At 42.2% G+C, this 13,647-nt stretch overlaps 1 protein-coding gene across 2 annotated transcripts; it reads left to right on the top strand.

The window, feature by feature from the left end:
* Nucleotides 1-1,613: 1,613 nt before the first annotated feature.
* Nucleotides 1,614-10,616, top strand: acot9.1 (acyl-CoA thioesterase 9, tandem duplicate 1). Of its 2 annotated transcripts, XM_044043977.1 has the most exons (16): nt 1,614-1,791; nt 3,001-3,095; nt 3,271-3,297; nt 4,079-4,124; nt 4,853-5,023; nt 6,661-6,698; nt 6,777-6,860; nt 7,113-7,216; nt 8,473-8,546; nt 8,701-8,768; nt 8,852-8,963; nt 9,072-9,162; nt 9,254-9,339; nt 9,445-9,532; nt 9,746-9,896; nt 10,172-10,616. In XM_044043977.1, the coding sequence occupies exons 1-16, from the start codon at nt 1,778-1,780 to the stop codon at nt 10,225-10,227; spliced, it is 1,305 nt and encodes a 434-aa protein (XP_043899912.1). In that variant the 5' UTR covers nt 1,614-1,777; the 3' UTR covers nt 10,228-10,616. The 2 variants fall into 2 exon arrangements, with proteins under 2 accessions (XP_043899912.1, XP_043899921.1); XM_044043986.1 differs by lacking the exon at nt 3,271-3,297.
* The last annotated feature ends 3,031 nt before the right edge of the window (nt 10,617-13,647 follow it).

Below are 13,647 nucleotides of genomic sequence, written 5' to 3' on the forward strand. Positions count from 1 at the left end.
TACTGACTACCTGACAGGCAGACCACAGTTTTTCCAACTGGGTTGTGGTTTGTCTGATGTGGTGGTTAGTGATGTAGGAGCCTCACAGGGAACTGTGCTGTCCCCCTTCCTGTTCACCATATACACCTCAGACTTTAAATATGACTCTGTGTCATGCCACTTGCAGAAGTTCTCTGATGACTCTGCGGTGGTGGGGTGTATGAGGGATGGACAGGAGGGGGAGTACAGGACAGTGGTAGCTGACTTTGTGAAGTGGGCCAGTGAGAACCACCTGATTCTGAATGTGACCAAGACCAAGGAGATGGTGGTGGACTTCAGGACGAAGAGGACAGCTCCACAACCTTTGAGGGCACTGGGGGAGGACATACAGATGGTGGAGGAATACAAATTCCTTGGTGTGAGGCTGAACAACAGACTGGACTGGAAGGCTAACACCAGTGCTGTGTACAGGAAGGGGATGAGCAGGCTCTTCTTTCTGAGGAGGCTGCGATGCTTTGATGTATGCAGCAAGATGTTGGAGTTATTTTACCAGTCTGTTGTGGCCAGCGCACTGTTCTTTTCTGTGGTGTGCTGGGGGAGCAGCATTGGAGCCGGTGAAACTAACAAACTCAACAAACTGATAAAGAAGGCCGACTCCATCATCAGCTGCAAACAGGACACCGTGGAAGAGAAGAGGATGCTGAATAAACTTTTTTCCATCAGGAGAGCACATTCTCCAAGAGATTCAGACAGCTCCGCTGTCACAAGGACAGATTCAGGAAGTCATTCCTGCCATCAGCCATCAAAACTTACAATAACTCTCTGTAATAGTAAAGAAAAACAAAAAACAAAAAATAACTGCTCATTTGCACAATGCACATTTTCTTTATTATTGCACTATTTTTTTTCCCCACTGTTGCACATTTTACATTTTATGTTTATAATATTTGTTTGTATTGCTGCTATGTTAAAACAATTTCCCCTTGATGATGAATAAAGTATTTCTATTCTATTCTATTCTAATAAATGTATGCATTATCGCAGAATGAGAAGGCTAATTTTGTCATGAGCAACGTGACAACACGTAACATAACTTGTTTTCTTGTGAAAACGAGATAATGCATGATCTCGAGATAACGAGGCACATTTTCTCGTGATAATGAAATAAGGCAAATGTTCTCGTAATAAGGACAAACATATAAATAAAGTAGACAAATATTCTGAAAGGATGACAAGAGGACAAGACTGATGAGATATGACGAAGAACATGACGGAGTGGCTAGTGAAGTAGTTTTCTAGTTCCAGAAGTAGAAGAAGAAGAATCGACTTTTACTCATTTACTCATTACTCGCTTTGTTTTATTAAAATAAAAAGAAGCGTAAAAAGAAGAAAAGTCACAGTAGTCCACGTTAAATGAATGGATGTGTTATCTCAGACTAACAAAACAATATCTCGAGATTTTCTGGTGACAGTGAGATACATCAGTGCATTATCTCGCGATAATGAGGCACAGTAGTTTTGTTTTTATCTGTATCTGCTCTGATGTAGGTCACGGCAGCGCCTTGCAGACGGAACTCAGGGCTTTACGTTCGCTGTTTACTTTCCACGACACGACGCTGCGTCATCGGAAGAGTGGGCGGGGCCTGAGCGTAAACCCGGAACATCCCGGTCCAGTGACAGCGGTGTGTTATTGACTTCGCTGTGAGGAGGGAATCAAACTCCACATCTTCTCCTCCGGGGTTCGATCCACTCACCGGGGTTTCTGTCGCTCACCTGAACCTTCACCCGCTTAACCACCATGTTCTCCTCCAGGTCAGTGACAGCGGAGAAAACCAGCGCTAAAGCCTGGAGCTAGCTGTTAGCATGCTAATGATAATGCTCAAGCTACATTCTTTTTTTAAATTCCCCGTTACTTTCAGTAATAACCTTCATTTTATGTAATTTCATACTGTATATAAGTTGAGAAACGTTATTATTTCGAAATGTTATCATATATTATATTAAAGTTATTATATGGACTACATTTTATGAGGTTCTTGTGTATTTCTTTTGTCATTTGAGGTTTTGAAACTTTGAACTTGAAAGTTAAATAGTTCATGTTGAGAAAAGAGACTTAGTCGAGGTTATTGTTCTTGAACATTACTATTAACACAGAGTTTTTATCATAAACATTATATAAGTTTATCCAAAGTATTCTATTGTAGTCCAGTAATGGGAGTATTCTTCAATCATAACCTTTATTTTCTATTTAATTGCAGACAGTTTTATGTTATAAAACATTTGATGTCACCTACATCCATGAGGTTCCTGTATTTTCTTTGAAATAACCATTTGTTACTTGATGTTTCCGTAATAAACAACTGTAGACGTGGTTTCACCTGGTTCTTATGTAATCTGTGTTTATGTTACTGTGTTTCTGCTCCATCACTTTACTCCTGTGTTGTTATTAATGGAACAAGTTGAAGCAGATTCAGTGACTGAAGAGTTGGATTACATGGTGGCACACGCACGCACGCACACACACACACACTGCAGTGACAACCTGTCTGCCTGCTCAGCTGTTCACTGTTCACCACATGCCTTTAATTTGTTATAATTAGATGAGATGATGATGCACGTGTGGCTGTAGCTCAGTCAATAATAATAATAATCATAATAAAATATTGTAAACCACTCACTCTTTCACACCAAAGCCCATAGAGAAAATCAGTGATTTTAGCTTGCAGGGACACAGGAGCTGCTGGTCTAGTGCTGCCTAGTGTGGTCACTTTGTGTCACTTATTTAACCCTGAATGAAGGATTTTTAATGCTGAAGTCATAAAATAAGACATTTGAACTTAGTGATGGAGGCAGCAGTGGATCAATAAGTCCTGTGTGCTGTGATGTTAAAATCACTGATTTTCTCTATGGGGTTTAGTGTGGGAGAGTGAGTGGTTTACAGACTTTGGACAAATGGATGTTACAGTAGATCATCTTTAATTTAAACTCAGTATTTGTTTGTGTGGTTGTTTGTCCTCACAGGCTCCTGCTGCTGCGCTCGACCGCGTCGCTGGCGTCCAGGTCTCTGTGTACGGACGGTGTAACGGGGCGAGGCCGAGCGCCGGACATGATCGAGGGTACAGACACAGAACAACTGTTAAAACAACAAACAGAAAATACTGTAGGAACGAGGACAAAAGCATTTTGTCGAGCCGATTGTTGTTGTGTCACAAGTGTGTGTTTGTGTGTGTTTGTCCCCACACGTCCACTGACGTCTCCCTGACGTCATTAATCCTGTTTGTTTCTCTGCAGGAAATCCACTTTTACACGTGTCCAATGGTGTGTAAGCCCAGACAAATCTGAGTAATTCTCCTCTGTCCGTCCCCCGTCTGTCCTCCGTCTGTCCATCCATCTGTCCTCTGTCTGTCTGCCCTACCATCCTTTTCAACAACCACTCATCCCATTGTCTTCACTCGTGAAGCGTTGTGGACGAGCAGCGACACGACCCAAACCATACCTGAAACCTGATTTTTTCCTGTTGAAACTCTCACAGTTTTGACTCCTTCTGATTCTGAGGACTCCAGGTTTTTTCCGCTAACAGACAGAAGGGGGCAGTGGAGATGTGCCCCCTGTCTCCCCACAACAACAAGACGTTGAACCGTCACAGTGACGCTGAAGCTGTTAGATTGGGTAGAAGTAGAAGTAGAAGAAATCTGGTTTCTGGTACGGCTCAGGTTACGGTTTCTTGAGATGTTATGCATCTTTCTGACGGTCCCTTCTCCACCTTTTGTACCTGAAAGGCAGCTTGTTTGACGTAGAGTGGCTGTGACTGTGCACTCGTCTGTCTTCCTGCTCCACAGCAGATCTAATCCCACGCTGCTGGTGTCGTTCTCTCTTACAGCTGCTTCTCACATGACATGTACTCTCAGTCTCCAGCTGAGCGCTTCTCTCCTCTTTCTGATTTTATATTGTCTCTCACTTGGGGGAAAAAGAGTACATTTAAGCACATAATCCACCAGATTACACTGACAGAGACAGTATAAAACATGTAACATAGCCTGGATTATGAACAGTGACATCACAGGAAACACAAACTCTGATTGGTCGTTGTGTTTTTCAGTGAGGAACAGGCTCAGAGACATCGTTGGCGCGTCCACTAACTGGAGGTAAAAAACATCTTTTTGTTCCTTTTACATAAAATTCCATTAATGGGGTGGAGTGGCTCAGTGGTTAAGACCCTACCTTGTGTACCAAAGACATCATGGTCGCAAGTTCGATTCCACCCCTGGCTAATTGTACTTGATTCCATTGTAAGTCGCTTTGGATAAAAGCGTCTGCTAAATGACATGTAATGTAATGTAATGTAAAATATGACAGGAAAAACTCTTTAATAACGGTGAGATTAAGTCTACAATATGTTAAGAACGTCTTTATCTCACTGTTAGACAGCTTCTTCCAACAGGAAACTTTTCTAAACCACTCACTCTCCCACACCAAACACCATTGAGAAAATCAGTGATTTTAGCTGGCAGTGAGACAGGAGCTGCTGGTCTACTGCTGCCTGGTGTGGTCACTTTGTGTCACTGATGTCAATCTGAACAAAGTCTGAAGTGACAAAATAAGACATTAGAATTTAGTAATGGAGGCAACAGTGGATCAACAACTCCTGTGCTGTAATGTTAAAATCACTGATTTTCTCTATGGGGTTTGGTGTGGGAGAGTGAGTGGTTTACAGACTTCAGTTTCCTGTTGGAAAAGTCTGTCTCACAGTGAGATAAAGCATCATATGTGTAAATTGTAGACTGGTTCTCTCTGAAGGGGGCGGTCAAGACTGTAACATTCACTGTGTTTGAGTGTGTATTTTATATGTAGTGATGTCACTGATCGTCTGCAGTGACCACAAGCAGGCCATGGCAGAGCGTGTGTCCCTGTCGTCCATGTTGGCCAAGTCTCAGCAGGAGCTTCCTGCGAGGTCCATGAAGGACAGTTACCTGGAGGTGCACCTGCCACTGGGCTCTGAGCCGCAGCTGAGAGAGAAATATCTGACCTTCCACAACACCGTCAGGTGAGACACGACAACATGTCTGACTGTAGCTCTGACATCAGACTGTAGCTCTGACGTCTAACTGCAGCTCTGACATCAGACTGTAGTTCTGACGTCCGACTGTAGCTCTGATGTCTGACTGTAATTCTGATGCCTGACTGTAGTTCTGATGTCTGACTGTAGCTCTGACATCTGACTGTAGTTCTGACACCTGACTGTAGCTCTGACACCTGAAGTCTGACTGTAGCTCTGACATATGACCGTGACTTCTTTCGCTGACTGTAGCTCTAACATCTGACTGTAGCTCTGATGTCTGACATCTGACTGTAGCTCTGACGTCTGACTGTAGCTCTGACGTCTGACTGTAGCTCTGATGTCTGACATCTGACTGTAGCTCTGACGTCTGACTGTAGCTCTAACATCTGACTGTAGCTCTGATGTCTGACATCTGACTGTAGCTCTGGCGTCTGACTGGTCTGGCGTCTGACTGTAACTCTTCGTCTGACTGTAGCTCTGACACCTGAAGTCCGACTGTAAGCTGACATCTGACTGTAGCTCTGTCTGACTGTAGTTCTGAAGTCTGACTGTAGCTCTGATGTCTGTCTGTAGTTCTGACATCTGACTGTAGCTCTGACGTCTGACTGTAGCTCTGATGTCTAACTGTAGTTCTGACATCTGACTGTAGCTCTGACATCTGACTGTAGCACTGATGTCTGACTGTAGCTCTGACCTCTGACTGTAGTTCTGAAGTCTGTCTGTAGTTCTGACATCTGACTAGTTCTGGCGTCTGACTGTAGTTCTGACATGACTGTAGCTGACTGACACATCTTACTGTGCTGGCGTCTGACTGGCTCTGGCGCCTGACTTCTTTGACTGTAGCTCTAACATCTGGCGTCTGACCGTAGCTCTGATGTCTGACATATGACCTCTGCGTCTGACTGTAGCTGATGTCTAACTGTAGTTCTGACATCTGACTGTAGCTCTGGCGTCTGACTAGTCTGTCTGTAGTTCTCAGTTCTGATCTGACTGTAGTTCTGACATCTGACTAGTTCTGACTGTACTCTCTGACATCTGACTGTAGCTCTGACTGCTCTGACTGTAGCTCTGACTAGTTCTTTTGCTGACTGTAGCTCTAACATCTGACGTCTGACCGTAGCTCTGATGTCTGACATCTGACTGTAGCTCTGACGTCTGACTGTAGTTCTGACATCTGACTGTAGCTCTGGCCTGACTGCTCTGATGCCTGACTGGCTCTGGCGTCTGACTGTAGCTCTGATGGACTTCTGACGCCTGACATCTGACAGCTCTGACTGTAGCTCTGATGCCTGACTGTAACTCTGATGTCTAACTGTAGTTCTGACATCTGACTGTCTCTGGCGTCTGACTGTAGTTCTGAAGTCTGACTGTAGCTCTGGCGTCTGACTGTAGTTCTGGCGACTGTAGTTCTGGCGTCTAGCTCTGGCGTCTAACTGTAGCTCTGATGTCTGACATCTGACTGTAGCTCTGGCGCCCTGACGTCTGACTGTAGTTCTGACGTCTGACTGTAGCTCTGACGTCTGACTGTAGCTCTAACATCTGATGTCTGACTGTAGCTCTAACGTCTGACTGTAGCTCGGGTGAATCCACTGAAGTCTATCTGGTCATGTGTCTCTGTCCAGGTTTGGCAGAATCCTGGAGGACCTGGACAGTTTAGGAGGTACTGTGGTGTTGTTTTTAAAAATCATTCATTTAGCATAAATCATTTAGTGACACGACACACATTGTTTCTCCACAGTTCTCATATCTTACTCTCACACCTACAACCCGGTTCTGAAGAGGTCTCCCCTGTCCATCGTCACCGCCCTGGTGGACAAAATCGGTAAGTGTCTCCCAGCAAAGCTTTTACTCGTCAGAAGAAAGTGAAAGTGTTTTTTTTTTATAATCAAATGTGAATATTTCCTGCTTTCTTTACTTGATTGTGAATTTAATGTTTTTAGATTTCACTTCAGACTGTAGAAAATGAAAAATAAATACATTTCTTCTCCTTTTGTGATGTGTTAAAGTCAGAACTCTTTATTTTCTCTTCTTCTTCTTCTTCATTCTCACACATGAATGTGTTTTGTTTGTGCAGACATGAGGCAACACGTCGTTTACCCTGACTGCGACATCAAGTTCACTGGTCATGTGACCTGGGTGGGACGAACGTCTATAGAAGCCACGATGCACATGTTACAGGTACACAATATAATATGTGAGGTACGAAGAGTATTATACGGAGCCCCTAAAGGGACATGGAAAAAAAACAAAAATCTAAATGTTTCTCCTGCGCACCAGAAAGTATCTCGTGCTCACGAGAAATGATTGTATGCTCGCGTGATGTCCACAAACACAGTTTAAGATCATTTGAGGCGTGAAATTAGTCATTTACAATTCAAAAATGTGGTTTGTGTATTAAGATATGACGTATTTATAGTTTGGTAGCGACGGTATCGGAGGTGATCAGTCCCGCCTCAGTGCACACTCGCTGCGTACAGTGCGTGGGGCAGAGCAGCGTTGCCTCGGCCTGTCCTGATGAAATGATCCGCTGACATCGCTGTCATTAGATTAAGCCTCATCACAGAGTGTTGATAAATGAACAATAAATAAATAATAACAAATACTCTTAATAAATGCGTATATATTATTTTGTCATTTTAAATATTTAACTTAATTTATTAATATATTTTTAAATATGTGTTCTCATGTATTATTCTTCTTCTGTGCTTTTATTTTGAAGTTGTATGTTCAGTGAAGGTCACCTGAGCCTCTTGGGCCAAGAGGTGTTGTGAGTTTTTTTTTTCAGCCATGTGAGTTACGGACATGGATGTATTGTTACGGACTGTGGCTACTGTGGTGTTGACTTTTCCCTCTTAAAATGGCAGAAGAGATAGAAAACGTAACAAGTACCATGTGGAAAATACATATATTACAGCAGTGCATGTGTATGTATATGTATGTCCACAGGAGGATTGTGTGTGTGTGGGGGTTGCTGTGCCAATCTCAGCTGACATTCAAAGTCAAAATAAATAAAAACATTAATAATATACAAACTTTCAAACTGTCAGGTCGAAATGTTTACATTAAAAACAAAACAACGGGTCAACAACAAATCTATCAATCACCATCTAATGACAACGATGTCAGCGGATCATTTCATCAGTACAGGCCGAGGTAACGCTGCTCTGCCCCACGCACTTTACGCAGCGAGTGTCCACTGAGGCGGTGCTGATCACCTCCGATACAGTTGCTACCAAATATGTTGTATCTTAATACACAAACCACATTTTTGAATTCTAAATGACTAATTTCACGCCTCAAATGATCTTAAAACTGCGTTCGCGGACATCACGTGCGCATACAATACTTTCTCGTGCGCACGAGATACTTTCTGGTACGCACAAAAAATCTAAATATATGAATATGAGTAATATTGTCCCTGTCTCTGTCTTCAGTATCGTGATGGAGTTTATGCTCCGGTCCTTGATGCCACATTTGTGATGGTGGCTCGAGATCCAGAGAACAAGAGGTAAGAACTGACCTCCAGAAGAAAAAGAAACTCCAGACTTAAGAGAGTCTGCGTGAGTCTGAGTCTGCATGAGACTGCGTGAGTCTGCGTGAGTCTGCGTGAGTCTGCATGAGTCTGAGTGAGTCTGAGTCTGAGTGAGTCCTCTTTGTTTCAGGGCAGCGTTTGTGAATCCACTCAAACCTGATGGAGCAGAGGAGGAGACCATTTACCAGCAAGGAGAAGGTGTGGCTTCATTTCATCATAAAGTATAAACTCTGACCAAATCTTCCCTGTTTTTAAATTGTCTCTTTTTGTCTTTTGTCCAGCCAATAAATCCCGGCGTGTTGAGCTGAGCACGGCGTCTCTGCTGAAGGTGGCTCCTGCTCACGAGGAGAGGGAGATCGTCCACAGTCTGTTCCTCAACACACTCGACACTAAGTAACACACACGCACGAACACACACACACAATCAGATTGTATGAGTGTATTTCATTCACTTATTTTAGTGGACATATTCAGATGGAGGATCTTTGTGCGTCTCCTCAGAACCGTCAGCTTCAGGAGCCGAGTTCTGCCTCCAAATTCCGTGTGGATGGAAGATGCCAAACTGAAGGGCTTGGAGATCTGCCACCCACAGGTGAGAGGGAGGAACTGCAGGTACTTACAGGTGAACTTCACGTGTTCTCATGACAACGTTGATCTTCTCTATGTCTCTGTGAAACGAGCAGGAGAGGAACATCTTCAACAGGATCTTTGGAGGCTTCCTCATGAGGAAAGCTTACGAGCTGGGCTGGGCCAACGCCTGCTCCTTTGGGTGAGAGAGAGATTGTGTGTGTGTGTGTGTGTGTGTGTGTGTGTGTGTGTGTGTGTGTGTGTCTGTCATCACTGATAATCCACATCTGTCCTCACTGTGCTGCAGAGGATGTCGACCTAATCTGGTGGCTGTGGATGATATTCTGTTCCAGAGACCTGTGGAGATCGGCTCCCTGCTGCTGCTCTCATCACAGGTGTGTGTCTGTGTGTCTATGTCTGTGTGTGTGTGTGTCTATATTTGTGTGTGTCTATGTCTATTCATTTGCTATTTGTGTGTGCATGTGTGTATGTGTGTGTGATAATAAAATAGCAACAGATAAAGTATGTGATAAAAAAAGACATGGATACAAAATAAACATAGAAAATATAAACAAATAAATAAGAAGAACGTGTGTGTGTGTTCTCAGGTGTGTTACACACAAGAGAACTACATCCAGGTCAGAGTTCACAGCGAGGTGTTTGACCCTCTGACCCGACAACACAACACCACCAACGTCTTCCACTTCACCTTCAAGTCGGACAGAGACGTCCCCAACATCACCCCGAGGACATATGGAGGTGGACACACATGCATTAACACACACACACGCACGCACACATACACATACACGCATGCACACACAAAAAGCAAATGAAGGATGAGGAGGAACAAAGAGGAAAGGATAGAAAGTGGAAAAAATGCAAAGTGAATTGAAGGAGAAAAGGAGTCAGATGTTTTGATTTCACACAGGTCTGTGAATGAATGAATGAATGAATGAATGGGAAGGAGATGAAAGGAAAGGATGAAAAACAAATGTTGTTAAAAGTGTGTTTGTTGTTTGTTTCTCTGACAGAGTCCATGTTGTACCTGGATGGAAAAAGACATTTTAACCAAACAGTGGAGAAGTGAGGAAGAAAAAGCTTTATCATCATCATCACGTCGTTCTCTTTTTTCTTTCATGAGTTACATTGTTTCAGTTTCTAAAAACTAAACTAAAGTTTTTTATTTACTTTATTATTATTTTGAACTCTTTGTTTCACAGTTGTTGTTGTTTTTTTACATCAGCGTTTACAGAAAACATGAAGCAAAGTTTCAGCTTCTTTGCCTTATTGTAACCTCGTATATCTCACTTTACATCACTACATTACATTTTTACATATTATAAAACAGCATAAAAGCATATTTACTCTGCCCTTTTTTATATATTTTTTGAACATCTGAAAGTGTCAAACAATGATGGTGTCATGATTTTACACCTTATGTTACTGAAATGCACCAAATAAATACTTTATTATTTATGTTGGTTTTTCAGCCGTTTCTGTGTTTTCATTACATTCAAACACGTAAAGACATAATTAAATAAAATAATTTCACATATTTACACGTATACACATGTTTATGCAAAGTGAAAAATGAATAAATGTAAAAATAATTCAAATTCTATTGGAAATTGTTGTGGAAAATAAGTACTGAAACATTTGCAATATACATAAAGTCATAGATGTGGGAAACAACACAATAGATATAAAAATAGAGTTATTTTATATTTACATCTGGTTCTTATATTTATATTTTTGTTCTTCTATTTGTCTCTTGGGAACAAATAAAGTTCCTTGAATTTGAATAGGGTTGTGAAATAAACTATTAATATAACAGTTGTACTGTGTATTATGTATTTATGTATATGTACAGTATATATATATGTGTATATATATATATGTATATATATATATATATATATATATATATATATATATATATATATATATATATATGTATACATATAAATACATAATACACAGTACAACTGTTATATTAATAGTTTATTTCACAACCCTATTCAAATTTGTGAATAAAAAGTATTTTTTTAAGGCAGGGACAAAAAACTTGCGGAACTTTCCGCTCGTACTCCCCGGACTCATCTCCGTGACGGACACTAACTAAAGTATTTAGCAGCTCTTCACCATGTACTTCACTTGTAAGCAAGACTACTTGATAACTTTTAATAAAATTCATCGGATTCATTTTTATTTTGAATCCAATAAAATAAAATTTGTGACAAAACAAAACAAAAAGCGAACGCGGCGGCGGCGGCGGCGATAAAAGCTTCGCGGAACCCGTTCCCGTCGGTACACTTTTCGTGACGGACACGAACAGCTTGCTTCACTTCCAGACTTTGCTCGTTATCATGATAATCAGGGTTCTAAATTAACACCCGCCAGATGCGGGTTGAAAATAATTTTGGCGGGCATTAATAATAACTTATTAGCCAGTTTGGCCGGTGGTGCATGGGGCAATCATGTCAGTCAGAGCCGCTCTACTGTTCTCACTCCCTGGGCAGTACTGACTACATTATGAACACTGTTGCGATGCTACGTGATGACGTGTAAGACGCCCATTGGCTGTGCGCAGGCAGTGCAACCAACCAGCGCGAGTAACCATGGAAACAGAAAACACAAAGAAGAAGAAGAAAAAGAATGAATGAACGGAGCAGAAAGTACACATGTCCAGGAAGCGGCGAGGTCCGGGTGGGTGATCGCTGTAAAGCAGACGGCCGAGGCCGCCGGCCACCTTCACCCCGAACCTTTCCAAGCCGACCTAGAGCCGGTCGCGGCATTTCAGGAGGTTCATTCTGCTTCTGAATGAACGGTGCTTCTGCTCCGTTCCTTTCATTCCTTTTCTCCTTCTTCATTTAGATAGTATTAGTTTCTGCCAGAAACTATCAAAGAAAGATCGTTTCTGGCATAAACGATCAAACACGGGAGGGAGCTAGCTAAAGTAAAGTAAATTAAAAAAGTAGCCTAAACTTAAACTAAATGCGGCGATGGTTAGTTGGACAGACGTCTGGGGGCGAGAAGAGGAAGGAGGCAGGGGATGAGATTGAGAATATCAACAACGAAAAAATAAAGTTCAATGCCAAATAGCTGACGGGTCGTGAATGGCTTGTGTTTGATCACGAAAATGTCGTCATGTTTTGCAAGGACTGCCGCATGTACGCAAAAGGGAAAAAAAACAAAACAAACAATTTCGTGGTGGGAACTAATAGGCTGTAGAGGACCTTGAGTGTGCCCGGAGTCACCAGGAGAGCCTAAGGCAGTGGCGGACTGGGACAATAATTCAGGCCGGGAATTTGATGCCATTCCAGGCTCCACCCTTCTCATGCAGACCACCATACCTCTAGTTGTGTATTCTAACCCTATTTGATAGTTAGAAAGTTAGAAAGAAATTTGTGTAATTATTTGTCTCAATGGTCACCACAGACACACACACACTTCTCTGTGTAAACATATATATTCATTGATTGATTTTATATTATTAATGATTGCACACACAACCCAGAAAGACAGGCGTCTGTGAACACAGCCTATAAAGTTTATAGTCGTACTATATATAGCTTGTATATATTATAATGTTAGTCAAACTATCATTTATCTTGCAGAATTACAATAAAGAAAACTGCCACAAAGCTGCAGCCTAATAGATTAAGAGTAAACAAAAAAGTTGGCTGTATTTAATTATGATTTATTATTTCAGCATGTATAAACTATCCTGTAGTGGCTCAAACATTATGCAACAAAATCATATTTGTCATTCATCTCTAGGTATTCTGGAATGATTGTCAGGCCGTGTGCCTTTGTGTGTGTGTGTGTGTGTGTGTGTGTGTGTGGAGGGGGCTGGGGCGGCGCATTTGACTTCCACTATTGTATTGAAGTGATGGAGTTAACCTTTTGTGACCCACAGTCTGCGGTGGTGACGGTGATTGAATGATAAACGCAATGAAAGCTATAGCGTTTTTGACTGACCTTCCCTCCTGGAGAACATGTCACTTATTTTGCAACATGTCGCTGCGTCTGTGGCAAGGGCTTTCCGTTTTCTGTCCCTCTCTCTCTCGCTGCTCCACCTTTCCTTTTCTTCTGTCCCTCCATTTCTCTCGACTACTATAGTGAAGACAGCGGAGCGCATTGATCGTTGTGTCACGCCGACAGGTCGCCGAGCGGCGTCATTACATAACTAGAAGGATTGATTTCATTGGCCCGGGCGTCCGGTAACTCCAGTCAGTCCACTCAGTCCAGTGACTGTTCAAGTCAGGCTAGGACCTGGCCATCGGGACCGGGAAGCGTCCCGATGGCCAGTCCGCCACTGGCCTAAGGATTAAATCCGCCAAAATAGTTCGTATTGAAGAGAGCCTTGCTGGAAAAGCCTTTCTTTATTAAAAACGTCGAGTAAGTGAATTAACGTTAACGTAACTATTTACATGTTTCAGAATCAGTGCATTTAATATGATACAGAGTGACATACATGCTTCCACAGACACAGATGGAACTTTAC

Source organism: Solea senegalensis, linkage group LG1, assembly GCF_019176455.1.
Source record: "Solea senegalensis isolate Sse05_10M linkage group LG1, IFAPA_SoseM_1, whole genome shotgun sequence".
In the NCBI taxonomy this organism is placed as follows: domain Eukaryota; kingdom Metazoa; phylum Chordata; class Actinopteri; order Pleuronectiformes; family Soleidae; genus Solea; species Solea senegalensis.

Coding starts and splice junctions, on each gene's coding strand:
- acot9.1 (XM_044043977.1), top strand. Junction 3,298..4,078: donor ACTTTTACACGTGTCCAATG/GTGTGTAAGCCC, acceptor TGTGTTTTTCAG/TGAGGAACAGGCTCAGAGAC. Junction 9,533..9,745: donor TGCTGCTGCTCTCATCACAG/GTGTGTGTCTGT, acceptor GTGTGTTCTCAG/GTGTGTTACACACAAGAGAA.